Source organism: Elgaria multicarinata, chromosome 21 (genome assembly GCF_023053635.1).
Source record: "Elgaria multicarinata webbii isolate HBS135686 ecotype San Diego chromosome 21, rElgMul1.1.pri, whole genome shotgun sequence".
Lineage (NCBI taxonomy): Eukaryota > Metazoa > Chordata > Lepidosauria > Squamata > Anguidae > Elgaria > Elgaria multicarinata.
Window position 1 is genome coordinate 10,699,915 of NC_086191.1, and position 27,111 is coordinate 10,727,025.

At 47.9% G+C, this 27,111-nt stretch overlaps 2 protein-coding genes across 3 annotated transcripts in view; one reads left to right on the top strand and one right to left on the bottom strand.

The window, feature by feature from the left end:
• Positions 1–12,127, top strand: part of CNIH2 (cornichon family AMPA receptor auxiliary protein 2) — a 36,333-nt gene extending 24,206 nt beyond the window's left edge. Inside the window, exons 3-6 of one of the 2 annotated variants that reach the window (XM_063145835.1) lie at positions 5,544–5,591; positions 7,318–7,430; positions 9,343–9,486; positions 11,761–12,127. In XM_063145835.1, the coding sequence (XP_063001905.1) occupies positions 5,544–5,591; positions 7,318–7,430; positions 9,343–9,486; positions 11,761–11,788 (333 nt within the window). In that variant the 3' untranslated portion in view covers positions 11,789–12,127. The remainder of the gene's footprint in view (positions 1–5,543; positions 5,592–7,317; positions 7,431–9,342; positions 9,487–11,760) is intronic. The other variant, XM_063145836.1, reaches the window with a different exon arrangement.
• A 7,179-nt stretch (positions 12,128–19,306) lies between these two features.
• On the bottom strand, positions 19,307–26,844 carry YIF1A (Yip1 interacting factor homolog A, membrane trafficking protein). The gene is made up of 8 exons (XM_063145865.1): positions 26,652–26,844; positions 25,878–26,101; positions 25,188–25,292; positions 24,712–24,790; positions 23,905–23,962; positions 22,182–22,337; positions 21,192–21,285; positions 19,307–20,392 (listed from the first exon to the last, which is right to left on the bottom strand). Exons 1-8 carry the CDS (start codon positions 26,680–26,682, stop codon positions 20,243–20,245), a joined length of 897 nt encoding a protein of 298 aa, XP_063001935.1. The 5' UTR covers positions 26,683–26,844; the 3' UTR covers positions 19,307–20,242.
• Between the last annotated feature and the right edge of the window lie 267 nt (positions 26,845–27,111).

Sequence of the window (27,111 nt, forward strand, 5' to 3'; positions counted from 1 at the left end):
ATACTGATTTGTCCATTGAACTGCAGGGAGCTAGTGTGGCGTAGTAGTTACAGTGCTGGACCCGGGTTCTAGAGACCATTTGGGCATGATGCTGACTGGGGCCAGATCTACACCAAGCAGGATATAACACTTTGAAAATGGTTTGAAAACTGTATATGTAGTGTGTCCTGGGCCTAAACATTTGTCACTACTGTTATAAACCATTTTAAAGCGGTAGTGTAGATCCTGCCTGTATGACTTTGGGTAGTCGCTGACTCTCAGCCTGGCCTACCTCACAGGGTTGTTGTTGGGATAAAATGGAGAGGAGGAAGAGGAGGACCATGTAAGCTGCCTTGGGTTCCTTGAAGGGTTGAAAAAAGACAGGATGTAACTGATTAAGGGGTGGGGAAACTCTTGACTTTGTTGGACTACAGCTCCCATCAGCCTCAGCCAGCATGGGCAATGGTCAGAGATTGTGGAAGTTGTAGGCCAGTGTCTTTGGGCCGGCTTATGGGTTTCCCCATCCCTGCTAAATCCCCCCTCTCTCTTACTCAGTCTGTTGCCTGCCAAATTGCCATACTGCAATTTCCATCTTCCCCAGTCATGGGAAAACGTGGGTTCTGAGGCAGAATTTGAAGGAAGAGAGAGAGAGACAAAGACAGAGAGGAGGCACCATGTTAACATTCAGGATTCATACATGAGGAAAACATAATCTTTTGAAATAAGGCACTTGAAAAAGCAAAAAAAAAAAACCCACAAACCTACTGCACATCAGGGTAATTGAAGGCAAAGGTAGGCAACTGTTTTGCGCTGTGGGAAGATGTAGCAATTTAAGAAAATCTCCTGGGCACCTCCACAAAATGGCTGACACGGGGAATGTAGTAGAGGACGAGCAGCCTGCCGGAAAAGACCAAGAACAAAGCAGAGGTGGGTCTGAGCGCCAACACACTGAACAACTCCTTTGAACCCGCCGTTTTCATCCTCAAGCTATTTCACACCAGTCCCAGCTGCCGATAAGAATATGTGTTCATTAAAAGAAAAAAAGAGCCCACGTTGCCGACCCCTGGTTTCAGGAATCGGTGGGCCATTTCACTGTTCATTTGGCCGGCACTGCGAATGTTTTATCTCAGACAAAGAGACAAATTTGCGGGAGGAAATCCAGGATGACGGGGACGTACGGTGGGAAGTCAGGGACATTTGTAAGGCTAATGAGGGCCAGCTTGCGTAGAAAAAGGGAGGAAAAAGTAGGTTAAATCCTGGGATGTCCCTGATGCCCGCGAACACTCAGGAGGTACGTCTGACGCCGCATCAAGGAGGTGACGTGGCTTCTAAGGTGCCCCTCCCGTCCCGCAAGTATAAATAGTTTTGTTTGACCTCGATTTCTCTCCTCACATCTCAAATTCAGAAGAACACATGGCGAAGCAAAGACAGTCTCCCCCCTCGGATCTCTGCTGGGATGCAGGATTTAGCCCACGGGGAGGGGAGGGCAAAGCCCAGGCGTACATTTTGTTGTTTGTTTAAGTTTGCAGACTTGTAAAAAGGAGCCCTCCCGCAATCCCATCTCATTCATCCCTTTCTGCATTCACGAGCCTTGTGAGTATTGGGAGAGCGGCAGATCCTACAGGCCACGGCGTCTTCAGGGGAGAAGCTATAGCATGTGCTGGACCTCAGCCACAGAACGTGGTGATGTGGTTGACTCACCCACAGAATACATTTCTGCAGTGGTGTTGTGGTGCATGCGCTCATCATGACATTCACCAATGCCAAGCCTCCAAGGCGAGGGCAAAATTTCAGGTAGCCTCATGGATCCATAACCCTAAACCAGTCCTTGTCGTTTTTATGTCCACCTAGCGCCGGCCTTTTGTAAAGCTAATGAGTCCAAATTGCCCATTCAATATCAAATAACCCCAAAATATTTTGCCTTACAATAGGAAGAGCCAACCACTCTATATGGTTTTTCCTTTCCTCCAACCCCACCACCCACCCACCAGGTACTGTGAGGACTGCGACTAAGCTAAGAGGGGCATTCAGGTATTTCTGAGCAGGGTGGCAGATAATATCTGTGTCCTACAAATGAAAAAGTCCCGGTGCTGGGGTCCTTGTGAGCCCTGTCTCCAATCTACCACCGCGTGCCTTTTCCTTCCGCCAAAGTAATCCTGCCCCACATATTTGGGCTTAAAGTGAAGGACTTGTTATGCAAAGGAAGCCAGTTCCAGGCAGGCCTTTTCCAGATATATAACCCCTGCTGGAAGCTGGTGAGAACAGGGCTTTTCCTCCAGATTTGGGGAAACAGGGGTGCCTGCGGAGTCAGGCAGGCAGGTGCTACCACAGTTGACCTCCTGGATGTTGGGGGTCAGGATTTGAGGGGCATCCACCGGAGCTTACAAAATGATTACCGCCAATTAGTTAAAACTACAATTTTGGGATTAAGGGCTGCAAACCAGATAAGAGGCGCACGCTGGATAAATGTGATTTCTGAACGGTTCATTATCCCCGTTCGCTGGCAGATGTATTCCCCACGCGCCTGGGCGGATTACACGGCGATCTCGTATCTGAGAGAGCGGCCCGGCGTGCAGGGTTGCTCGCGCCGCTTCGGGTTGGGTTCGCTTTGCCGGTGCCAGAATTTGGGAGCAAAGCACGAGGAGGCCTCGTCACTTTCCTGTATTCTGTGCGGTCAGCTTTGCATTTTTCGGGCCAGTGAGGGCAATAAATGACTAACCCCTGGCTTTTTCTCTTATACACTTTTTTTTTTTTGAAGAGAGAGAGATGCTTGCACACCCTGTTTGGAAGAAGCTTTTATACACACTGGTCAGCCTCTCTCTGCATGCTCCATATTTTGATGTATTTGCTAAATCATTCTTTACTGAGTGCAACTTAGCAAAAAGAAAGAGCTAATGCAGCATAAAGCAAGAGAGGGGAACCTTCTTCCTGTCCCAAGTCCGCAGCACCTCGATTGAAACCTGGCAGGGTCAAAGTCAAATATATATAAGGTGCCTGAACGCACACAACTACCCAACCCACTAGTGGAGAGAGATGATTAACAAGAAACCCATTTATTATTATACAAAAATGACAAAAAAGCTGATGTATCCCATAGTTGTTAAACAATAGTGGTGTTGGGTACTATAATACAATAAACCAATAATTGGAATGATATTCCTACTATAAGACTATGCAAGTCTATAATATAGCCCAACAAAAACACATTAACACACTTTAGTATATTAAATACATTTGGCAATACATCAGTACGTGAACATATATTCACAGATATATTATAAATAAGTTTTTTTCTTATTATATTTGGTTCTTTCCAGCGTTGTAAGTTGTTGACAGGATTTTGCAATAAATTTCCCATTTTCGCTGCTCAAGCTTCCTTGGAACAAACGCCATATCAGGTTAAACCGTAAATTATAGAATATTCATCCTCAAAAACTTTCTCGCGGGGGAGAAAACCCCTCCAATTGAAGTCTGTTCATGGTCTGAAGAAAAACGTGGAAAGCCTATCCGGTAACGTGTTCCATAACCACATAAGCTCGGAGGCTGACAGGCATCCTATGCGGAGCGGGAGGAGGCTTCACCTCCCTGCTCCTTTTGCTCTGCATTTTTGGTAGATGGGCGTTTTTGCCCATCTAGCTGAGGCGACCTGGAGCGGGAGGGAAAGAGGCTGGGAGATTCTTCATAAACTGGCCTCCTCAGTCCCCTCCCGGCCACCCAACCGCCCACTTTTCCTCCTCTCCAAGGTCACGTTTTCAAGCTCAAGAGAGGCAGCTGGCACAATTCTCTCTGCATCGGCTGTGAGTGGGAGGAAGCTCGGACTCCTGGGTCCCAGGAATTTGAAAAATCCTATGGCTGTCTAAGGGGCCATAGGATTGCTCACTTATATACCTCTGATCATTTTAAAAAATATCTCCCGAGCGGTTTACAAGAAAACTAAATACGGTAGAATACATTACGATAGACATTAACATACAATCAAAATACATACAAATTGCTAAAACGTTTATATGAAACATTACAACCAATGCAACACCATAATTACACCATTGCAAGAACTCGTCCGGGATTCAAACGCTCTTGCACTCAAAACAGGAATTGTACCACCGACCAGCCAGAGATCCCAGTGTCGGGAGTAGTTTCCTAAAGGGCTAGCCTTTTATCTGATAAGACTGAATGGCAGCCACTTTATTTTCCAGGAGGAAGAAAAAGGTGTGGGTGGGTGCCTAATAGGAGTGGAGACGTAGTCCAGTTGTCTAGTGAAGTTTCCCACCCCCAACAGCATGGCCTGTTGTACCCCCAATTTTTATTTTATTTTTTGCCTTCTAGAATGCCTCTTGAGAACTGTGTACGCTCTTGTTTTATTTATTTATGCATTTTTTTAATTTATGTATTACATTTCTCCATATGCTGTTCCTTATTCTTCACAACCCCGTCCCATATTCTGTTCCTTGATCACACTTGGCCATGGTGGTTTTTGCAGAACCGGCTGTTGGGCCCTGGGTGTTAATGTAAACCAGCTTTCCCCCAACCTGGTGGGTTGGGATTACAGCTCCCATCATGCCCACCCAGCCCAGGCTTGATGGGAGTTGTAGTCCAAGAGAACTGATGGGCTGTTTAGGATGGGTGGATGGCCACGGCGGTCGTTCTACGTAGCACCTGCGAGAGGATTAGGTGCTTTGCAATTAGATTAAAAATGAACGGGTGAATCTCTCTCTGCCCTCGGAGACTGGTGGCATTCTGAGAGGAGACACAAGAAGGATAATGCCGCAAGCAAGGGATATGTGGACGCACTTTCAGATACTTAGCGCTGAGGTCTGAGATATCTTGGCAAAGGTCAAAGCCCCTAACAGAGCGGAAAGCTCTTTCTACCATGGATGCTTATTTGTTGCTCTTATTAATATTTATACGGGTAGATGAGTTTGCATGTCTTCTAACTCCCCTGAAACAAGGGGACACTGGTGGCTCTGACGTCAGTGGGGCAGCGAATCCTCGCCGTGTTGTAGCCGGATGAAACCCGGAGCGGATTCTTCGCCCCACTGACATCAGAGCCACCAGCCTCCACTGCCTATATGTGTTGCAGCGAACCTGTTCTCTGAGTGCTGTTGCTTCTGCAGCCAAAATGGGAGCACCCGCAGCGAGAGGAAGGCATCAGCAGGCTCAGCGGAACCCCAAGTTTTGCAGAAATACAAAAAAACCCAAAAACTTTTAGGGGAATGAAATCCTGAATTGTGGAGGGAAACCCCAAAACAGTCCAGTGAAGACTGAGTATGATCAGCAGCCGTGGAATCGATGCTAATTGTTTGTTGTGGAGGAAGATGAAAACCCTGGGTGGGTGTGTACATGATGGAAAGAAAAGGGCCAGCTGGCTGGCTGGAGCACTCTGTGCTGCAACATTTAGTTGCAGGTCTTACTTGTCAACTATATATAATCCCTAGAGAGGTATTTAACACTTTCTCATTATTTTCCTGGAGACCCAGCCCCTGATTCCTCCTCCTTCTCCACCATCCCTGCTCCTTCCCCTAGCAGTTTGACTCTCGTTTATTTTATTTTATATTTCTGTGCAGAGGGAGAGGTTGAAAAACATTGAACGCATCTGCTGCCTCTTGAGAAAGGTGAGTGCCTTCTTCTTCTTCTTCTGCTGGTATCTTTCACCTTCATTGAACCTTCTCCTTTGAATACCCTTTATGATACGATGGGGTGGAGGTCTTTTGTGGAATCCTTGCTGTGGCACCCCAGGGAGTCACGTGGTGAGACAGATTAGATGGGTGTCTGGTTACTCCAGCTTTACCACCGAGACTAAATCTGCCCTAATTTAAGACACAAGGAAAATCAATAGCTGCCAATCAGCTAGTAGGTTAAAGAGCAGGATGACTCGATACGCTTTATTTGTATCAATTGAGAGAGCAGACACAGTGAAAACCTATCCGCTTCACATCTTTGTCCATCCGCTCCCTTAAAGAATCACAGAATCATAGAATAGTAGAGTTGGGAGGGGCATATGAGGCCATCAAGTCCTACCCCCCTGCTCAAAGGAACCCACCTTAAAAAAGAGGCGTTGAACCGTTGGCCTGCAATTTCCCCAGAGTGCCATCATGCCCACTTCTTTCCCCTAACTACTGATTGTTTGATGGGTTTCTGGCTTTCACATGTTTCTTTTCACACACCATCATCCTGAAAGGTTGAAATGCCTCTTTTAAGGCTTAAGTGAGAGCTTTAAATCAGCCTTCCCGGACATGGTGCCCTCCAGATCTTTTGGACTTCAACTCCCATCAGCTCCAACCAGCATGGCTGATGGTCAGGAATACTGGGAATTGCAGTACAAAATATCTGGAGGGTACCAGGCTAGGGGAGGGGTGCTTTCAGCTAAAATACACTGGTATTTTTGACCCTTCCCCTTATACCTTCGGCTCTGCCTGCAAGAGCTCTGACAATGAATCCCACCCTCAGCCTCCCTGCCTTAAAGGGCTAGCGTACATTTTCTCAGGATACTTCGAGATGGACACCTCCTAGGGTTATCCATCCCACCATGTTGTCCAGAGGTTCCACCTTTCCCTCCTTAACTGTTTTTTTGTGGTAGGAAAGATGCCAGAAGAAGCAGGGAAAACTCAGGTGGGTTAGGCATGAAACACGATAACGTCCGGAACTGCCCTGTAAAATTCTGTGACTGAGGCAGGGGCGATTGCATAAGTCTTGTCTGGAATCACACTCAGGTTCAAATCTTTGCTCCGATGCAAAGCTTGCAACCTAATCTACCTAACAGGGTGGTTGTGAGGAGAAAAGAAGGTGGGCTGAACTTCTTGAAGGAAGGGTGAGGTGAAAATGGAATAAATAAACCAGTTTAGCAGATTGTGTAGTAACAACCAGCGCTGTAGATCCTGCATTGAGCAGGGGGTTGGGTTAAATGATTTCCATGGAGTCTTCCAATAAAATTATATGATTCTAAGTCCACAACCTGCAGACGATCTGCTCACCATAACTCTTCGGCTGCAGCAGCTTGTGGCTTATTTTAGCAAAATGCATTTTGTCTGCCGTTTTTGCTAGTTTAGATAAATGAATTGCGATTCGTCGTTTAGCGCTGCCGTTCCAGCGCTGTTGGCTACCCTAGTAAAATTAATTGTTTCTAGGAATGGAGTGTGACCACACTGATGATTGAAACGTCGTTTGTGATCCTGCTGGGTTTTGAGTCGTTCTTTGTGCTTTGTAATGATCTTGAGGTGTGGGGGATGGTGTTAGGGTGGCGATGGTGAGGAACCATTCCTAGCACCAGGTCGACCCGAAAGAGACATCTAAATAAATCTAACTTGACGTGGCTTTTGACCTGGAGAGTTTCTCTTTCAGCTCGTGGTTCCTGAATACTCCATCCACGGCCTTTTCTGTCTGATGTTTCTCTGCGCGGCTGAATGGGTGACTTTAGGACTTAACATCCCTCTGCTTTTCTACCACTTGTGGAGGTGAGAGAGAATCCTAACCTCTGGCGTCCACATCCTGATGCGTCAGGGCAGTTTGCGATTTAGTGAAACCGAAACCATGTTTCAATTGTGCAGGAAATACTACAGTAAATACAGGATGATGATAATATTTTTTAAAACAACAACAACCCAACACTCGACATTATTTTAGCGACTGCATGCAACTTAAGGGGTCCCTGCCCCTAGGAGTTTACAATCTACAGTCTGAGGAAGTAGAACGAAGTGGAGCCAGGGGTAGAAAGGTAGGGGGAGGAATTATTCCAGCTACGCATACTAATTTAGGCTTAGTTAAGAACATCAGAAGAGCCCTGCTGGATCAGACCAAGGGTCCATCCAGTCCAGCATTTTGTTCACACCGTATCCAACCAGCTGCCCATCAGAAATCCACAAGAAGGATGGGAGTGCAACAGCACCCTCCTGCCCATGTTCCCCAGTAACTGGTGTACACAGTAATAGAGCCTCTGATACTGGAGGTAGCATATAGCTGTGAGGACTAGTAACCATTAATAGCCTTCTCCTCTAGGAATTTGTCCAGCCCCGATTTAAAGCCACCCAAATTGGTGGCCATCGCTACAGAAAGACATGGAAAAATACTCCTTGCTCTTACTGATTTCCTGTAAAGAAACCTGCCAAGGCATACATGGTGTCAGACGTGATCCTTGCGGCAAGACTTTTTAAATACAAAAGTGTGGAAGAAGCCATCTGTTTATACTTCTAGGACGGAATGGGCAATGAGTCGGCACAAATGTACCGTAATGGCAAAATTCAGTAGCTATATTCGATTAAAACCGGGGTGGGCATGGGCAAGCTCAGGCGTGGGGGCAAATCGGTCCCTCCAGGATGTGTTCCCCAGATGGACACACACCCTTTCTCTTAACAACCGAACATTTGGTGGCTTTCCAGCTATTGTGTGCCCCCTCCCCCCATTTTAAAAAGGTTGAAATGCCTCTCTAAGGTTTTGTTCTTGGCAGTAAGAGCTTTAAGCTACAATAGGGTGGGAGTTTGGGAGTTTTGGCCCAGCCCCTATTGCCTTTAGCTCCACCCACTTCTGGAATGCCCCTCCCCCCTCTGAGAGCCTCTTCAACATTTAATTTGTCTGTAAGAGGTTCCCCACCCTGGATTAAAAGAAGGAGAACAAAGAAGTAATAACCCACCCACCCTCAAGAACGGAAAGCTGTTTTTTGAGTACTGGCATATTATTATTATTATTATTATTATTATTATTATTATTATTTATTTATTTATTTATTTATTTATTTATTTATATAGCACCATCAATGTACATGGTGCTGTATTAAGGCACATTCGTCAGTAAATACGATTCATCCTTTTGTTATGTTGTACATATCCGTTTCACTGGACAACTGAATTGTGTTTCTATTTGCAAGATGTAGGCCCTGTTCAGACAGTGCACCAAACTATGGTGGCTAAACGTTTTGAGCTAAACATTATGGATTATTGATTGATGGATTGCATTTTTATACCGCCCAATAGCCGAAGCTCTCTGGGTGGTTTACAGAAATTAAAACTGTAGAAACCATTCAAAATATAAAACAAAGTATAAAAGAGTAATAAAAAATACAATATGAAAACACAGCCAGGATAAAATCGAGCAGCAATGGTCTTGTGTGAACCACGGTGGCTACCTAGCCACGGTTTAAACACGCTCACTAAGCCCTTGCTGCAAAAGGGTTAGGGCCCTAAACGTAGCTCAGCCTCCTCCACTGCACCTGAAGACCATCTAGGGGGCGCACAGTTCTCTCCCCTCCAACATTTTGCTGCCGCCTCCCAGCACCTGCCGCCTGAGGCTACTGCTTCACTTTCCCGAACAGTATAGCCGCCCCTGCTTCTTGGGAACCTTAACCAAGGTACTTTCTCCTCCCTTTCCCTGCAGGTATTTTCACCGCCCAGCAGACGGCTCAGAGGTGATGTACGATGCCGTCTCCATCATGAATGCCGACATCTTAAACTATTGCCAGAAAGAGTCGTGGTGCAAACTGGCCTTTTATCTGTTGTCATTCTTCTATTACCTGTACAGGTGAGCTCAGACCGCGCCTGTGGCTGTGGCGTTGTTTTTACTTGGTCGGGCAGTTTCATTGTATATAACCACAGGTTCTTGGGATTTTACCAAATCAGGTTGGCATATGCGATAATAACGTATAATAATGATGATGATAATGTGTCCTGCATTTCCACCACCTAGTGCTCAAGGTGACTAACACCAATAATACAAATTAATTACACTAAGGATGCAATCCTATCCATATTTAGACAGAAAAAGGTCCTACAACTCCCAGCATGCTCCAGCCAGTATTTAGAGAAGTCAATAGCTGGGAAAAAGAGTAGAGGTCCTGATGGGTATATGCTACCTCCAGGATTAGAGAACAGTATTCCTATCTACACTAGTTGCTGGGGAACACAGACGGGAAGGTGCTGTTGCACCCGTGTCCTGCTTGTGGGTTCCTGGCTGAAAGCTGGTCGGCCACTGTGTGAACAGAATGCTGGATTAGATGGACCCTTGGTCTGATTCAGCAGGGCTCTTCTGGTGTTTTTATGAAGATTATGGTAGTCTAACGGATCTATATAGGAGTTGATATTTCAGGCAACCTTGTCCTAAGTTGTTTAGGGCTTTATATGTCAATAATAATAATAATAATAATAATAATAATAATAATAATAATATACTGGACCTGGGCACAGTAGCAAACTGGCATCCAATGCAGCTCTTTCAGTGCATAGTACCCCACTGAAAGCCAAGCCACCCCAAAATACAGGGAACAATGAATTTTTGCTTGGAAAATTAACCCAACTCCCCTCAGCTACTATGAGGATTGCAGCTAAGCTCAGAGGGAACAAGGAAGTCTGGAGGGGTGGCAGATGACATCAGGGTCCCTGCTAATTGAAAAGTTCCAGTGATGCGTCTCTGTGAACCCTCTGTGAACACCACACTCTTCATGCGTACAGCATCTCCACGCAAGGGTGGAACCTGGCCTGATTAAAATTAGGATCCCCATCCCGCCTGGAGGAGCATGGCCATATTCTTCTGATGCACCCCAAATGCATGGTGTGTGTGTGTTGGCATTAAGGTAAAGGGCTAGTCCCTGTACCACCCCCCCCCCCACTTATCTGTACAACGAATGAGGGTGTTGTCTGTGCCCCTCTATTGAACAAGTCCCCAAGTTCTGATGTTATGACCATGGGAGAAAGCAAATCTGGTCTGTCTTTTGCTTTCTCCACCCCAAGTGTAATATTCTAACCCTCCGGCACAGGGGTGGGCAGACTTCAACCTTGTGACATCAACTTGGATTTTTTTACTAGAACCCCAAAGTCCAGCAGTCAAAGCCTGGTGCAAAAGAATTAAAAGGAATTAAAAATAACAAAATTATCTTGTGGCACCTTAAAGCTGAACAGGTTTATTCTGGCATTAGCTTTCGTGGACTGTAGCCCACTTCCTCAGATCATGAAGTGTTATGAAGAGTTTCAGGTTTATACACAGCACATATGGTGTGTGTGTGTGTATGTGTTTGTGTTTGTGTGTGCGGAGTGGTGGTGGAAGAATTGTAAATAGTGAGGTCAGGAGGAAATGAAATGCAGAAAATACAGACAGTGATGATCACATTATTAACAGTGTTCATTCACAACGCAATTGTTGCTGATCACACAAACATCCTGACGCTAGGTAAACCAATTAACACATGGAGTGTAATAAAAACCCTTTATCCCGTGCCAGGGTGTTTTTTTGCAGTAGACCAACACGGCTACTCTCTGGAAATTTAAAATTAAAGAATTTTGAACCAGGGAATTTGTTTTGAGTCCCAGAATTGATTAGAGCTCCTTCAACGCACGCACACAGAAGGACTCCTGGTTGGGTGGCCAACTTGCGGCCCTCCAGATGTTTGGCCTACAACTCCCATGGCTATGCTGGTTCAGGCGGATTGGAGTTGTAGCTTGAAACCTCTGGAAGGCCGCAAATTGCCCGGCCCTAATTTGCCCACTCATGCATGTGGGAGGAACAAAGTGGGAGTGAACAGGCTACATGCATGGCATTCAGAGTAAGCCGAGAATCCTGGCTTATTGTTATGTGCGAACACAACCATTGACAGTTTCAACTGACAATTCATTGAAAGTGTATCAAAATACGAAATGCGTATTTGCTGGTTAGACGACTCTGAGTTTCTATGATTATGATGAGAGAGGAACAAAAATCCCTCTCTGCTCTTTCTTGCCTGTCTTAGTCATGGCTTCACACTGGTGACGGACTCTTCCTCTCTTCCTCTTTCCTTTTTCTTTCTTTCCGCCTCCTGCCATTCAGTATGGTTTATACGCTGGTGAGTTTCTAACGGAGCCAATTGAAGGAAGCGGGGGAGATCCTTTCGCTGGTTCCCAGTGACTCCTCTGGGAATGCCCCCCCACACACCCGGACTATGAAGTTACATGGCTAAGACTATATGGGGGACGGTATGGACCGACCACAGGCCTGACACCTCCCCATGTCTGAAGCCAATAACGCCGCAAGACTGTCCTTTCCTGGCTGCCTTGGACACTGATACTCCTGCTGCCTCATATCGGATGGGGGTTGCCGTATCACCCCCCCACACACTTCCTCCCCTCTGTTCCAGCCCCAGGAATAATGCCCACCGGTTCTGTATTTTGCAAAAGAAAGCCTGCATCTTCTCCACCGATGGACATCACGGTTGCATTCAGACCTGTTCGGCTGCAACTGAAATTGAGTGAGGGGTCCAGACGCTATGTGGGTCTGGGGGTAGTGGGGGTGCATACAGCAAAACTCTGTTCTCTCCAGTGTACTTAATTCCAGAGCTTGGGTGGACATTGGCTGGGCCAGGAAACTTTGTTCTTCTACTGCTTTGGGGTTTTTTAAAAAATATAATCTGGGGGGAAGGCTTTCTCCCCAGGCTCCTTCTGGGACCCCAGCCTTTGGGGAGGGGGGTCTTCAAGATACGGCCGCCCACTCTTTTTTTTTTTTTTGTAAATGTGGTGAGAATAACTTGTCTTAATAAATTCTCAAAAAAAAAATAAAAAAGGGGAAAGGCGACGAAGAAGAAAAAAAGCCATAAGGGAAATCACGACTGCAAATTATGGCGGCCATTTTATAAGTGGGACAAGCGTGAGTGGAGCAGATTTGGGGAGGGGGGTCGAGGGAGAAGCCCCCTCTCCTTTCCGCCCCCAAAGACTAATCAAGGCACGGGCGTTCAGTGTGTCCCGTGTCCCTTTTTCTTTCCTTTCCTTTCCTTCTGAATTGCTGGATGATGTCAGATGGCGAAGGGCTGCTGAGACGAGAAGTGGTGGAGGTACCCTGTTGTCATGGCAACGCACAGGCCTATCTTTTCCGCTGGCTTTTTGCACAGCCCTCCTGTATTTCCTCGGGCTGTGCTGCTGGTGTATGGGAGGGGAGGAAGAGGCCTCCGTGTGGTGTCCCTTTTTGTGGAAGTCAGGATTGGTCTCGATGGAGGCTTACCACCTTTTCTTTTTGGTAGAAAAACACCACCCTTAACACACCCGCCCGGAAGCAGACATCAGTACATCCAAAATACGGACATAAGCGGAGCATTGATGGATCAGGCCCAACGTCCATGTAATTCATGAACTTTATTGCTGGATCAGGCCCAACGTCCATGTAATTCATGTAGTCCTTTGCTGGATCAGGCCCAAAATCCATGTAATTCATGTTCAGTCCCAAAGACCACGTAATTCAGCAGTTCGTTTGCAACAGTAGCCAAGGCAGATGAGTCTGAGAAGCTTAAAAAGCCAGACATGAGGGTGTCCACCTCCTCACTGATGATCGCCAGCATCCCGTAGGTCACCTTGGCTCATGGAGGCGCTATTTACCTATCACAGCTAACAGCCGTGGGTAGATGTTCTCCTTTGCCTCATCCTTTTCTTAAAACCATCCAAACACAAGTTCCATGCAAATCAGGAGGGAGCATATCTCACTGGGTAGAGTATGCATGTACGAATGTGTCAGAATTTTTCCCCATTTGCACAAATTCCCCCCAGACAGTTTTAAAAACACAACAGTCTGCAACTCCGGGGAATCTATGAAACTCGGAAAAAGTTGTTCTGCTGTGAAATCTGAACTCATTTCTCTAACAATTCCTAGTAGAAAGCAAAGGTCCCAGTTTCGATCCAGGTACTTGCTTATTTATGTATTTAAATCATTATCGGCTCCCTTTTGGCCATAAGGCCTTCAAGACAATGCACGAAACAACTGTTAAAACTATTTAAACAGTATACAAGGATTCAAAATAGGACAGTCAGTCCTCCAAGTCCGCCTGATTAAAAAAAACACATATCTATCAGACGTGGAGTCTTTACCGCCCACTGAAAACTGAGCCATGAAGGGGTGACTCTAACCTTCTCTAGGAAGGGGATGCTATAATTGTGGTTCTGCCATCAAAAAGAGAATTGACCCTCTCTAAAAGCTTGGAGAAACATGGTCTGCTGGTGTGGACTTCCCTTGGTCTTCTCCAAAATGGTGCACTCCAGAGGTGCTGGAGTACAACATTCTGGTTGTGAATGATGGGAGGTAGAATCCAACACCTTTGCAGGTCATCAGGTTGGGCAAATTTGGTGTAGTGAGCTACGTTGGCCCAATGGCCCAACACATTATAAGATGGCTCCCAGTTCCTACATTCCTTGTGGGCCCTCACAATGTCTTTCACTGAAAACCAATTTGCTGTTGGAATTTTATTTATGTATTTATTACATTCACATCCCACCTTTTCCCTTCTTGCAAGGAACCCAGGGCATCTGACATGGTCCTCCTCCTCTTCTCCATTTTATCCTCACAACAACCCTGTGAGGTAGGTTAGACAGAGCATCAGTGACTGAATTTTGAAACAAACTTTTCAAGGGATCCGAGTAAAACCCTTCTGTTGCCCAAAGAGGCTGCAAATCCGAGTATTTTTTGTATAACATCAGTATCTTGAACTGCAAAAGTAATTTAAACCGGGACTTCTTTTTATTTTCCACACCTTCGTCTTTAAAGCTGTTTTTCTACCCCCCGCCCCAAAGATACATAAAAATGAAATACAAAGTCCTCAGTCCAAAGAAAGTTAAGCCATGCTTAAGACCTACTGAAATTAATGAAACATGAATTATTTTCTCTGGCTTGGAATCTGAACATGGTAATCCTCTTTCTAAGACTCTTACTTTTGGGTGGATTAATTTATTATATATATATATATACACACACACACACACACACTCTCTCAAACAAGGTAAATTATATTTGTAGTCATAGAACAACAAAACCTAAGCTGGTGTTTCTTTGTATGCCAGACTTCATCCGAGAGGTTCATTGCCTCAACCCGCTTGTGTTGCTGGCCTCTAACATATTGAAGTCATGACAGACTGCTGCTTTGGAAAGCCTGGACCTAAAACCCCGGTATATATTTGTGTGAGGGAGAGAAGCCTGTGGTCAGATCATGGCACTCTGTGTATTCTCAGAGGGCCCCTCCTCTCCGAATTCTTGACTTCAGACAAAGTCTTGCAAGTTCTGGACCTTGGCTGGTCAACTTACCAGAAACAAATCAAATCAAAAGCCAGAGCCATCCGTCTCGTGAGCAATTCATGGCAGTTTGAGTTTCAGAAACCAGCCAGGGATGCTTCTCACGACACAGTGATGGGCATTATTATTTGCCTGAGGCTGAAGCTGTCATGGAAGGTTTAGGAGCAGGAGCCTGTAAAAATACCAATCACCCTACCTGCGGCCTTGTTCAGTTCTTAAAAAATATTTGCGGTACATTCTGACAAGCTGTTTTTTCTATCTTGGCTCTCTTGCACATGTCATTGCTTGTTAGGGGAGAAATGTGTTTGTCTGACTCCATCCGGCTCATGGGTAAGTCAAAACAAAAATGGGACAGGGGGGAATCAAAATTCTGGTATTTGGAGCATCCAGACCTAGAGGGTTTCAGGGGAGGAGAAATCATAACCTGGTTTTACCCTGTCCCTCCCTTCCTCTTTCTTTTTTAAACCCTTATGGGCCCCCATTCCTCCCCCTCCCCAGGGAACTGTTGTATAAAGAAGTTCTGTTGGAAATAATAATAAAAAAAGATTTGACTGTGGCTCCCACTATTCTTGATCTGTGCAATTATGTGGTGGTGGGGCGGGGGGAGAAAAGTGTATTTTTCTGACTTCCCTCCTCTAAGGTATTGACTAGCTGGCCTAACAGCTGCCTAACAGAACACCCATCTGTTTCCTCCGGCATAATCCTAATGCGTATTTTTATACATAGTGCTTTTATTGCGTCCAGAGTGCTTCAGCGACAACGTCGTATGATACCCGTCACAACAACCTTGCAAGGTAGGCAGGTATTTCTGATCCCTCATGAAGCCGACTGCAGGTCACTTGGTGTGAGTGTGAGGGAACTCGTGTGATCGGCTCCAGGCTTTGGAGGTCTTTGGGCAAGACCCCTCCCACGGTCCCCTCCCTCAGTGAATCTACCTCCTCAGCACCATTGTCAGCTGGTGCTCATCACGCATCCCCTCATGGCTCCCACTTGCTTGCTTGACAGGCGGCTGTGCCCACCCTAGACTTGGTGACACAAAGGAGTCCGAAGGAGAATTAAAGGAGCCTGGAACCACTGAGCAGTATTAGATGTCCCAGCATCTGTTCGGGATGGACTCATTAGAGCACACTTCCCCAATCAGGTGCCCTTTGGATGTTTTGGGGTACAACTCCCAGCATTCCCGGCTGTTGGCTGAGCTAGCCAAGGCTGACACGAAGTTCACCACATCCAGAGGGTACCAGGTTGAGGAACGCTGCATGAGATGCCGGCTTCTGTCCCTACCCAGGTGTTAGATGTTTCCCAAACAGGATTTGGGGCCATGTGTGCCATTAGCTTCATGCTGAAATGTTTGAGCAAGGCGAGAGCCCATCAAAGTTTTTCCTCCCCACAGAAGCCATCCAGCCACGTAACATCCCTGCCTCCCGGCTGCTTCAACCTCTGCTCGATTTGAAACGAGCACAAATCAATTTTATCCGGCCAGGTAGGTCTCTCTCTTCTCTGTTCCCCATCCCTCGTAGAACCCAGGTGCTTTGCCCCAGGGCAGAATCAATCCCATGCCTTCCCCCGCTGCTCTCCTGCGCCTGTAGCAACTACAACAGAGGGCTGCAGATGGGACCTGTGTGCACAAAACACATCATCTCTGCTTTCAAAAGGAGGGAAAGAATGTTGTTTTCCGTTCGTTCCATAGGCCTGGTGTTAAGACGTTTAATGGCGAGTGGAACTGTATTTTTGGAAGGAGCAGGATGGTAGAAATGGAGGAGGAGGCGACAGATCTTTGGCCCCAACTTTAAAGAACAAAGCATTTGTCAGGCAGAGTGCAGCCCTTTTGATCCGTGTCTGTTGAGTGGGAGAACGTTCCAACGAAAGGGGATTTATTATTTTTTACTGAGAATAGCCCCTTTGGATCCAGCATGTAACAACGCAGAATAAATATTGAGGGGAGAGGGCCATGGCTCAGTGGAAGAACTCCAGTTTTGCCTGCAGAAGGTGCCAGGTTCAGTCTGTGACCAATTGGGATAGGGCTGGTAATATTCCCATCTAAAGCGCTGGAGAGCTGCTGCTGATCCATGTCAACAATACTGAGCTAGATAGACACCATGGGTCCAGGGACACGGCCAGGCCAGGGCCCAAATCTATTTCCCAGGGTCCCCAATGTCTGTTAGTGCAAGTTGTTGTTTTCTTCGCTTAATTGCCATGCAAGCAGCGATAATCTCGCCCTTCATGGCAGTGAAGTTTAGGCGGGGGAAATCCATTGGTGTGTGATGATACGGGGCAGATGAATCTAATTAAATAAGTCCTAGTTATTTTGACTTTTGCACGTATAGGGAGATATAACACAATATATGCAGATTTGCATGCTATGGTCCGGGCCCCCAAACCCGTTAGCAGCATCCCTGGGTTATTCTCCGCCACCTCGCTAGCCAAAGGATCTCGGGTTGCCCTCTGCCCAGCGTTTCCTTGCGAACCAGCGCCGTGTGGGTCAGCTGTTAGACTGCCTGTGAGAACATGCGATGTGGGGGTGTGAATGGTGCATAAGGAGAGTGTATGGAAGCGCTGTGAATGGGTGTCTGCGAGAGGAGACAGGACACAGACAGCATTACGCACCACCAGCCACCCCCACATCCATGAATGTACGCAGATCTCAGCTTGGAAGATACAAAATTAACGTGTTTGAAGGCTGTCGGCACATCCATCTCTCCATCCCTTCCACACCTTCCCTCCGCGTTCTTTTAACCTTCTGTTCTCGAGGCTGAATATAGCTGGTTCTCTTCACCTTTCCCCAATACTCCCGCTGCTCCCAAGGATTGGGATTCTTCCTGTCGCTGCAGGCCGTTTTCACCCGCTGCCTGTTGCTCCTACGCTTCCCTCCCGCTTCGCTTAGCCCGGCCACAAACGCGCCGTCGTGTTGGCCGGGCAGGCGAGGGCCCTCTGCTGCCTTCCGTGTGCTCGGAACCGAGAATCCGTCGCTGCGCGGGATAAAAAATTAAACACGCTTGAATCTCTCTCCTTGGGAGCACCTGGCGTTTGCGATGCAAAAGAGGCAGCCGTGGGCTGGGAGTTTGAAGTGGAAGGAAGCCACGGAGGGCAAGCGGAAAGGGGACTTAGGCGTCAGTCCTTGGGAGGGCACCAGTCCTTGGGAAGGCACCACTAAAGATACTTTGAATTTTCATACGACTTCATTTACATCTTGCCTTTTTTCCTCTTGCAAGATGGCTTACATGGACCTCCTCCTCTCCTAGAAACCTCAAAGACCTCAATTGGAACCCCCTTTAGGCTGGATTGCCCCATAGACCTGGAGTTCAGCCCCCCCCCCCACTCTGTACACTCGGAGGGTTTTGAATACAGCATCATGAAACTCATCGTCGTGATTCCATAAAGGTTCCCCGCCTTTGGTCTTGTGACATCTGGCTCAGTTTCTCCTTGCAGCCACTTACTGGGAGATGCCCCTGGGGGCGAAATCCCCCAATTCCTTTAAAAGTCGTGTCCCCCATTGACCCTGCCAGTGTGGGCTCTAGTCCCTCTTCTTTTGAGCCCTACGCAAGTTGACAGCTGAGGGGTAAAAAGAGAGGTTGACAGCTGCTGGGATGCTGAATGAGCTCCTCCGTGAAGTTTCTTTATCGTTACAAAAAGCAAACAAAATGATTTTTTCACTCCAATAAATCCCCCCTTCATTCTCTGACCCTTTCTATAACCCTTTAAAAAAAAATCCCCAAAACACAACCAAGTACCAGTTCATCCCCAACAGGTCCTCGAGGTGCCTACCGCCATCTGGTGGCTAAGATGAATAACACAAGAGGATGGAGGTAAGTTGTCCGCAAAGGTAAGAGGATGGAGAATGAATGGTGCACTCAAAGGGCCCACATTTTAGGAAGGGAGGCGGAAGGTCGAAAGAAGAACAGATGCAAAGGAATTGCCCAGGGCTGCATCACACATGGACGGTGCTTCTTAAAAACAGGAACCTCACCAGGGGATAAAAAAAGAAGCTGGCAACCGTATAGAAGGAGACATTTTAAAAACACAAACACACAAGTTGTCAAGCACAGGGTTTTTTTGTACAGTCTTTATCATCGCTTCCAAGAATGAAAACTCCTCAAAACAGATGGAGGAAAGTAAAAAAAAAAATCCTTCCCCATCAGTAGGTACAACACAATTCTGTTTTGTAGTTTTCAGAAGTTTTTTGTTTTTAAATCTATTCAGCCTCCCTGGTTCTGGCTTGAATTCTGGGGTGCAGGCCTTTAATTAAAAAAAAACACCACACAGCAAATCTCAACATCTATCTGAATCTATATTGAATGAAAACAATGTGGAGTGTGAGTGTGTGTGTGTGTGTGTGTGTGTGTGTGTGTGTGTAAGTGAGCAAAAGTAAAATTCCTATTTACTTCCTCCCGTAGAGCCAAGTTGCTTTAATCAGAGGTTCGATACCTCAGTGATACAGAATGGGTTGCGAAGAAGAGCACAGTCCTTCGTGAAAAGAAAGCCGCTCAAGATCAACGCTCCAGAGAAGTTGCGTCCTCACCCTATAGAGATCAACTGCTGGCACTCAGGTAGAGAGCAAAACGAGGGATCCAGCAAGAACCATCACATCAATTGGTGGCAGCTAACCAAGTGTCCCACTCCAGAGGAGATGGACTACAACTCCTATAACAATCAGGGATTGTGGGAGCTGTAGTCCAAAACATCTGGAGGGCCTCCCAGCATGCAGGAAACAGACAGGCTGGGAAGGGAGAGGTCAGGGCACTTTGCTCCAGAAGGCCAAAAAACAAGATCTATCAGCAATCCAGCACTTCAGTATTTGCATAGTAAAACTGCTGCTCTGAGCGAGAGAGAATCTGGAGAAGCCCTGCCTCACACACATACACACCCAGTCCAGCCTCCCCGCAACCCCACACACTCCAAAGCAAGGAGGTGTGTACCATTGCCCCTGGAAATGGGGGAGGCAGATTCAGGGCCTGCCCTCAGGGCAGCCCTGAGCTCAGATTTGGGACCACCGCCGTTTCCCCCCTGCGCTCAGGATGGAAGTGTTGAGAGGACACATTCGGCCTTCGTTCGGCCTCGTTCCGTGCGGGAACGGAGCCTGAGTGCCTTCCGCCTGCCCTCTCCTTCAGAGCCCAGGACTCAGAGTAAGGTGGGGGTGCCGGGGGAGAAGAGAAGGAGAGATCGGGGGATATACGTCGTGGGACTTGGGGTGGGTGCGGCAAGGTGGGCAGAAAGAGGGCTCCTCACTAAAGCACGGTCCGCAAGCCTCGGGACAGCCCCACGGCCTGTTTTAACGCACCAGGTGCACCGTGAGCCAATACAGAATCAAGGGCTGGAAAGCGGCGGCCGCAAGCGTGACGTACATCTGTGCCCGCCCGCTAGGCCGGCTCAGCCCCTCTTGCACCATCGACGGGAGGATCTTCATCCGTAAGGAGCGGACCTGAGGAAGGCAGAGAGGAGAACTCTGAGTCACAGGCTAGGTAAGGAAGACCGCCCTCCTTTCCCTTCCCCTCACACCTTATAGAAAAGGAGGTCTGCTCTGTAAGCCATCCGAACCTCATTGGATTCCCAATTCCCATCAGCCCCAGCCACCATGGTCTTTCCAACACCAGGTGAATCCCATCTCAAAATTGAAATCAGGGTGAGAGTGCATAGCAAGAGGTGATAAAAACATTTGATGCTGTTAATTAGGGACTCAACAGGGACTATGGCTGCTATGCTCACTATCTTAGGGTTCTATTACTATTCATCTTTAGAGAGAAAAAGTCCTACAGTTGCACCATCAAAGGAAGGATCTCCCAGCATGTTGGATGGGGCATGCTGGGAGTTGTAGTCCTTTTTTGTGTCTAAACATGCATAGGATTGCACCCTTCGTATTTTATGCTGCAGCTGTTTTTTTGTGCTGAGATGTTTATTTCTTCACTGCCGGTTCTATCTTTGGGCTGTTTTTATTATTATTTTGTCTTTTAATGTGTTAAAGCACCACCCAGAGAATCGGGATTGACAGGAGCAGGAGTCCAGTCTCATCAGGTTAGCCACAATAACCCTTGCAGTCAGCATCACCTATGTAGACCGGTCCGGCTCAGTCTAAGGTTCCCTCTGCCTGGCTGCTGGGTGGAAATCATGCAGGATGAGAGACCTTAAGACCAGCCAATCCAGCTCATCCTTGCCCGGGACTTCCTGCCCCACGGAACCCTGGGAGCCCCCAGGTCCACAGCGTTCCCCCCTCCCAGACTCACCATGAAATACATCAGCGCACACGAGGCCCAGGCCAGGGCAACGTAGTAGCCGTTGCTGCCAAAAATCAGGCCGCCGACCACAATGAGGATCATCCTGGGAGGAGAAAATCGCACTCGTCACCCTCTTCCTAAGCCCATTCGTAGCTTCAGTTTCTACATCAGCCCCACCCCGGTGACCCTCCAGATCTGCTGGGACTACAGCTCCTGTCATCCCCTAGCCAGCACAGGCAAATTTAATTTTTTCTTCGCATTTTTTTCACACCCTACAGCCAAAAAAAAGCTTTCCGGAGCAGGTTACAAAGAGAAGGAATTGGAACAAAAAAAAGACGTGACATAAAAGGAACGAGGGCTGGGAGGGAGGAGGAGAGGGGGAAAAGCCAACGCAGGCACTAGGTTCTTAATTGCAACGGAATGGGAGCTGTAGTCCAGCCAGTGTCTGGAGGGCCAGAGATTCTCTGCCCCTGCGCAGAGTGCAGGAAAGGGGAGGTTCATTCAGCATCACAGGACACCCGCTGCAGGTTCAGTCCTCAGAAGAAACTCCATCACCCAAAACCCCTGGAGGGCCACTGCCAGGCGAAGGAAGACCGTATTGGGCCCGATAGACAAACGGTCCAACCAGGTCCCACAATTTATCTGCACGGCGCCCTGAGATCTTAATGATATAGGGCGGTATACAAATGTTTTAAATAAGAAAAAATTCCTGACGACTGCAAACTTAGGTTTACACTGCGAGCACAGATTTGGACAGTAGCTTCAAGACCAGCCTTTCCCAACCTGGTGCTTTCCAGATGTGACGGACTATGACTCCCATCCTATTGCATGTAAAATGTTAGTGCACGGTTTAGGTTCTTTTCCTCCTCCTGCCCAATTCCCTTTCCTTTTGTGTCGTGACTTTTAGACTGACGTTCTGTAACTCTGGATGTGCGCTGGGAGTCAAACACATCTGTGCCAGGTGGGGGAAGGTTGCGCAAGGCCGCCGCGCTGACTCACCCTACGTATTTGTAGCCGCAGTACGCCAGTAGGTCGAAGGTGCTCAGGTCAGTCTGAACGGTGACGAGGTACAGGCCTAGCAAGAGGGCTAGGACCTCAATCACCACCCACACGAAGGCCGAGCTGGCACACATGCCCAGGTCCTCCGGGGAAAACCTAGGAGGGGGCAAAAGCAGAGAACCAGCCAAGGAATAGAGGGGCTGGACGTCAGCAGCAGGCACAGGGGGTGAGTGGCTCCCATGTCAGTGGGGTGGTGGGTAGGAGCCCCCAGCCCCACCGGAAGTATTTACCAAGCAACATCGCCACCCAGGGCACCTCACACAGCAGTGCAACAGTAACAACCCTGCAGTGCAACAGAATCCCTGCCCCAGAGAGCTTACAGTGCAACCCTGAGTGTGTTTACTCTGAACTTCTTAGGAAGCGTGCAGGAAGCAGGGGTGTTGGAAGCTTGGGCCCAGGGGCCCAATCCGTCCTGCTGGATTGAGACACGCTAAGTAATGGTGTTTGACAAGCAAACTGTTAAAGCTTTACTCAACATACTTGCAAGCCTTCCCCAGCCGGGTAACGGCCAGATGGTTTGAACTACAACACCCACGGGCGACGACCTGGCCAGTGGTCAGAGGCAGCGGGAGCTGTAGCCCAAAACATCTGGACGGCACAGGGTAATGACTGGGAGGCTACCTTAGAGAAAGTCTATCATTATATGCCAGCTGCGCCCCTTCCTAGAGTCGGAGGACCTAAAGATGGTAGTACACGCGTGGGTAACTTCAAGGCTCGACTTCTGCAATGCCCTCTACATAGGGCTACCTGTGTGCCTAGTCCGGAAACTTCAACTAGTGCAAAATAGGGCAGCCAGGCCATGTGGTCACCCCTAGGGGTGACCACATCACACCAGTCTTAAAATCTCTTCACTGGCTGCCAATTAGTTTCCAGGGGAAGTATAAAGTGTTGGTGATCACCTTTAAAGCCCTACGTGGTTTGGGTCCAGGCTACCTGTGGGATCGCCTTCTCCCATACAAGCCGCCCCGCACACTCAGGTCCTCTGGGAAGAATTGACTCCAGCCAACAAAAACAAGGCTGACAACTATGTATTACCCAGAGGACCTTTTCTTCTGCCGCTCCCAGATTATGGAATGACTTGCTGGGAGAGATTCGTAAACAGTCTTCCGGAATTTAAGAAAGCTATAAAGACTGATCTCTTCCGGCAGGCCTATCCAGTGGAATTTGCCTTTTAATAATGCACTGCATTTTAATGTATTAGTTTTAAATGTTTTAATTAGTTCTATGATATGTGCATTTGTGTTGTGCCTCGCCTCGATCCAGAGGGATAGGCGGGTAACAAATAAATTTATTATTATGATTTACTACTACTACATCATTTATATTCTGCCTTTTTTCTTCTTGCAAGGAACCTGAGGCGGCTTACGTGGTCCTCCAACTTCTCTCCGTTTTTATCCTCACAACAAATCTATAAGGTAGGTGAGGCTGAGACTCAGGGACTGGCCCGAATCCCCCAGTGAGCTTCATGGCCAAGTGGGGAGTAGAACCCAGATGTGCCGAGTCCCAGTCCAGCACTGCCAAATTTGCACAAACAATGGCAAGACACCCCCCCCTCTCTCTCTCACACACACACATACACACCACTCCCATAAATGCCCACCTATCCCCCATCTGAAAAGCTCAGCCCACAACTTCAGTAAATGTTCGGAAGATGCAAACTTACCTTTTCTGTAAACCAAGAGCCATCCCGGCGAGCAGAATATAAGTAATAAAGGCCATACCTGAGAAAGGGGGGGGGGGGAATGAAAGCAGCCTGTAACAACAATAAATATCCCGAGAAGTCCATTGATTTTTGGCAATAAGGTGATTTTTTTTGTCCCAACCCAGGGAAATTATTGGGGTTACAACAAAACGTTCCATGGGTTTTTGCAAACAAAAACTGATCCACAAAATCAGACTCAGGGCGCAATCCTATGTATGTTTAGACAGAAGAATGTTACAGATCCCAGCCCAGCCCAGCCCCCTAAATAGGATTGCGCCCTTAAATACCTTTCTTCCAACAGTATATGTGATATAATTAAAAACATGGATATTCATTTGGGATATTCATTTCCCCTATGAAAAGGAGGACAGGGCTCCTGTATCTTTAACAGTTGCATAGAAAAGGGAATTTCAGTAGGTGTCTTTCGTATATATGGAGAATCTGGTGAAATTCCCTCTTCATCACAACAGTTAAAGCTGCAGGAACTATACTAGAGTGACCATTTTAAAAGAAGGCGGGGCACCTGCAGCTTTAACCGTTGTGATGAAGAGGAAATTTCACCAGGTTCTGTATATATACAAATGACACGTGCAGAAATTCCCTTTTCAATACAACTGTTAAAGATACAGGAGCCCGGTCCTCCTTTTCATAGGGTCAGCCTAGGTTTGCTATGGTTCAAAAGTTTAAAAAAAGAAAAGCGTTTGCCCACAAAAGCCACACACCCACACACCAAAGACCTGCTGCGTTCAGAGAGAACTTCAGACTCACTGGGAATGTAGAGATCAGGTGCGTTGACGTCCTGCCGGGGAGTGAGGGGTACGTCTCTGTGATAGCGGACTTCCCAGTTCTGCGGAACAAAGATAATCGAGTCCATAGCAGGGATACACCTATCGAAACCTCAGTGCCCAAGGCCCGGTTTGGAACACATAATTTACGACTTTTTAACATCAATCAATCACCAAAGCCCTCCGGGCTGTGTACACGAAAACAAAAGGTTTTCAATCCCCTAAAAAAACTTTTAGCCTTTTTTTTTTGGCCCTCTGGGGAATCCCGGAAGGCCAAATTTGGGGCCTGCACCCCAGCTGTGCATCAAGGGCAGGGTACCTGTCGCCCTGTTTTGAGGCCAGGTGCTACTTTTGGCAGTGCCAGGGAAGGACGGAACTACAGTCCGCAAAACCCTGCCCCATCTGCTCAGACTCCCAAACCAGGGCCGAAGCCACGGAACGCCACCTCCCCTGCTGTACCTGGTGCACGTAAGGAAAGACCAGCAAGGCCAACTTCTTCATCACATACGTGGTGTCCACCGCAAAGAAGTATTTCAGCTTATTAATTGACATGAACCTGTGGATCTGACAGGAGGAAAACAAGGCGTCAGTGGCCAAAAGGCATAAAGCACTAAGGGAAACCTTAATGAATATCTTCTCTTCTACATAAGCAATTTATGTGTAATCCTATGCAGTTTTATACAGAAAAAAAGCCCTACAACTCCCAGCATTCTCTAGCCAGCCATTGTTCGGCTAATCTGCTTTGAGTAATTCATTTTAAAATCTATTCCGCTACTGACTGATCTGTTTATAACCCTCTCTATAGTTAATAGTTAAAGCAGATCTTCAGTGGGTACTCAATGGCGAAAAGATGCTCGCTCAATGGCTTTTGATGGCTGGTGGCTACTAGCTATCAAATCGCACTCTCTTTCACACACACGCTCAGCTAGGGGAGGTGGAACGTAGCCAGCAAGGCAGCCGATGCCTGAGTTTTCCAGCTGGCTGGCCCAGAGGAATAGGGCTGGTGGGTCCCAATGCCATGCTGTTTGCCTTTGGGGACCCGCTGCTACCTACTTAAAGAGAACACACAGCTCATTCATCCAGCTGCGGGTCCTGGACGCACCAATCCTAAGGCCAAGCCGGAGCAAGAGTGCCCCACTTCTTTCTTACCTCTTTGTGAACGATATCCTTGCCCTGAGAGGCAATGGTGGTGCCGTAGGCCATGGCTACATTGGCCACCGGGTCGGCAAAGATCTGGTTGAAGCCCATGTCGATCCCCGGGGCAGGGTAACCCGCCTGCTGCGGACCGTAGGCTGAGCTGGTGTCATCGAAGAGCTGGGGAGCATTGGCGTTTTGCGGGACGGGAGGAGGGATCCTTGTCCTGTGTTTGGAACCTGCAGGAGAAGGAAGAAGACCCCCCCCAAAAGGGGACACACACACACACACACACATACATCACTTCCTAAAATATAGCCAAGGGCCCTTCCCTATCCCACACACTCTTCTTCCTCCTCTGCAAAGTTTGCAAAAAGAGATGTTTGGTCCACGTTGCTGAGGGAGGCAGGCGGAGCGAATGGATCTTTTTTTGTTTATTTTAAATCGGCAGGGCTTAAGGCCTGGAGGACAACTCCGGACCCTTGAAGGAAAGTGCTGCTCTCCGTTCAAAGATGCGGGGAGGACAGACGCGTGAGAACCCAGCGCCGGCGCAACAGGAAACTTTCCAGAGCGCCTCTGATCCCGGAGGTAATAAATATCCATTCCATGCCCAATGTGGCTATACGGCCATGACTAGCAGCCCTTGAGTATATTCACACGACACAGGGGCGCTGTGTGTTTTGGGGGTGGGTGGGTGGATCTCGGGGTTCGCCACGCCGACCATGCTCCAGCGGCCAGGCCTCTCTCGCCCCCCTCCCAACACCGGGCTCTTCCTCGCAGTCTTCTTACCTGGCCCCCCATAGCCCGGGGGATAAGCCATGACGCCCCACGGTAACTCGCAAGACGCTCCCCACGTTCGCCTCCTCGCGTGTAAAAGTCTGCTCAAACTTGCAGCCCCTTCCCCCCCCAAAAAAAACCCCCACAAAAAACTTGAGATCAAAGGGGAGGAAGGCAGCGAGTCCAAGCCACGTCCTCAAAGCCTCCGGCGCTGCGATCCTCCGCCTCCCATTGGCTGCTGCGGTGTCGGTTTCGGCTGGGCCCTGCGCTCCGATTGGCAGGAAATGTATCCATTTCTCGCAGCTGCTCCAAAGGGGCGGAGCTTCTGCTGTGTGTTCCCTGAAGCCGAGTCCTTCCGAGGGCGCATGCGCGTGAGGAAGTGGTCTGGGCTTTTTCTGCCATACAAGGAAGGGCTCGAGCTGGGCTTCGCAGCTGCAACGCCGGTCGTTTCGCGGTAGTTTGCCCCTGACGG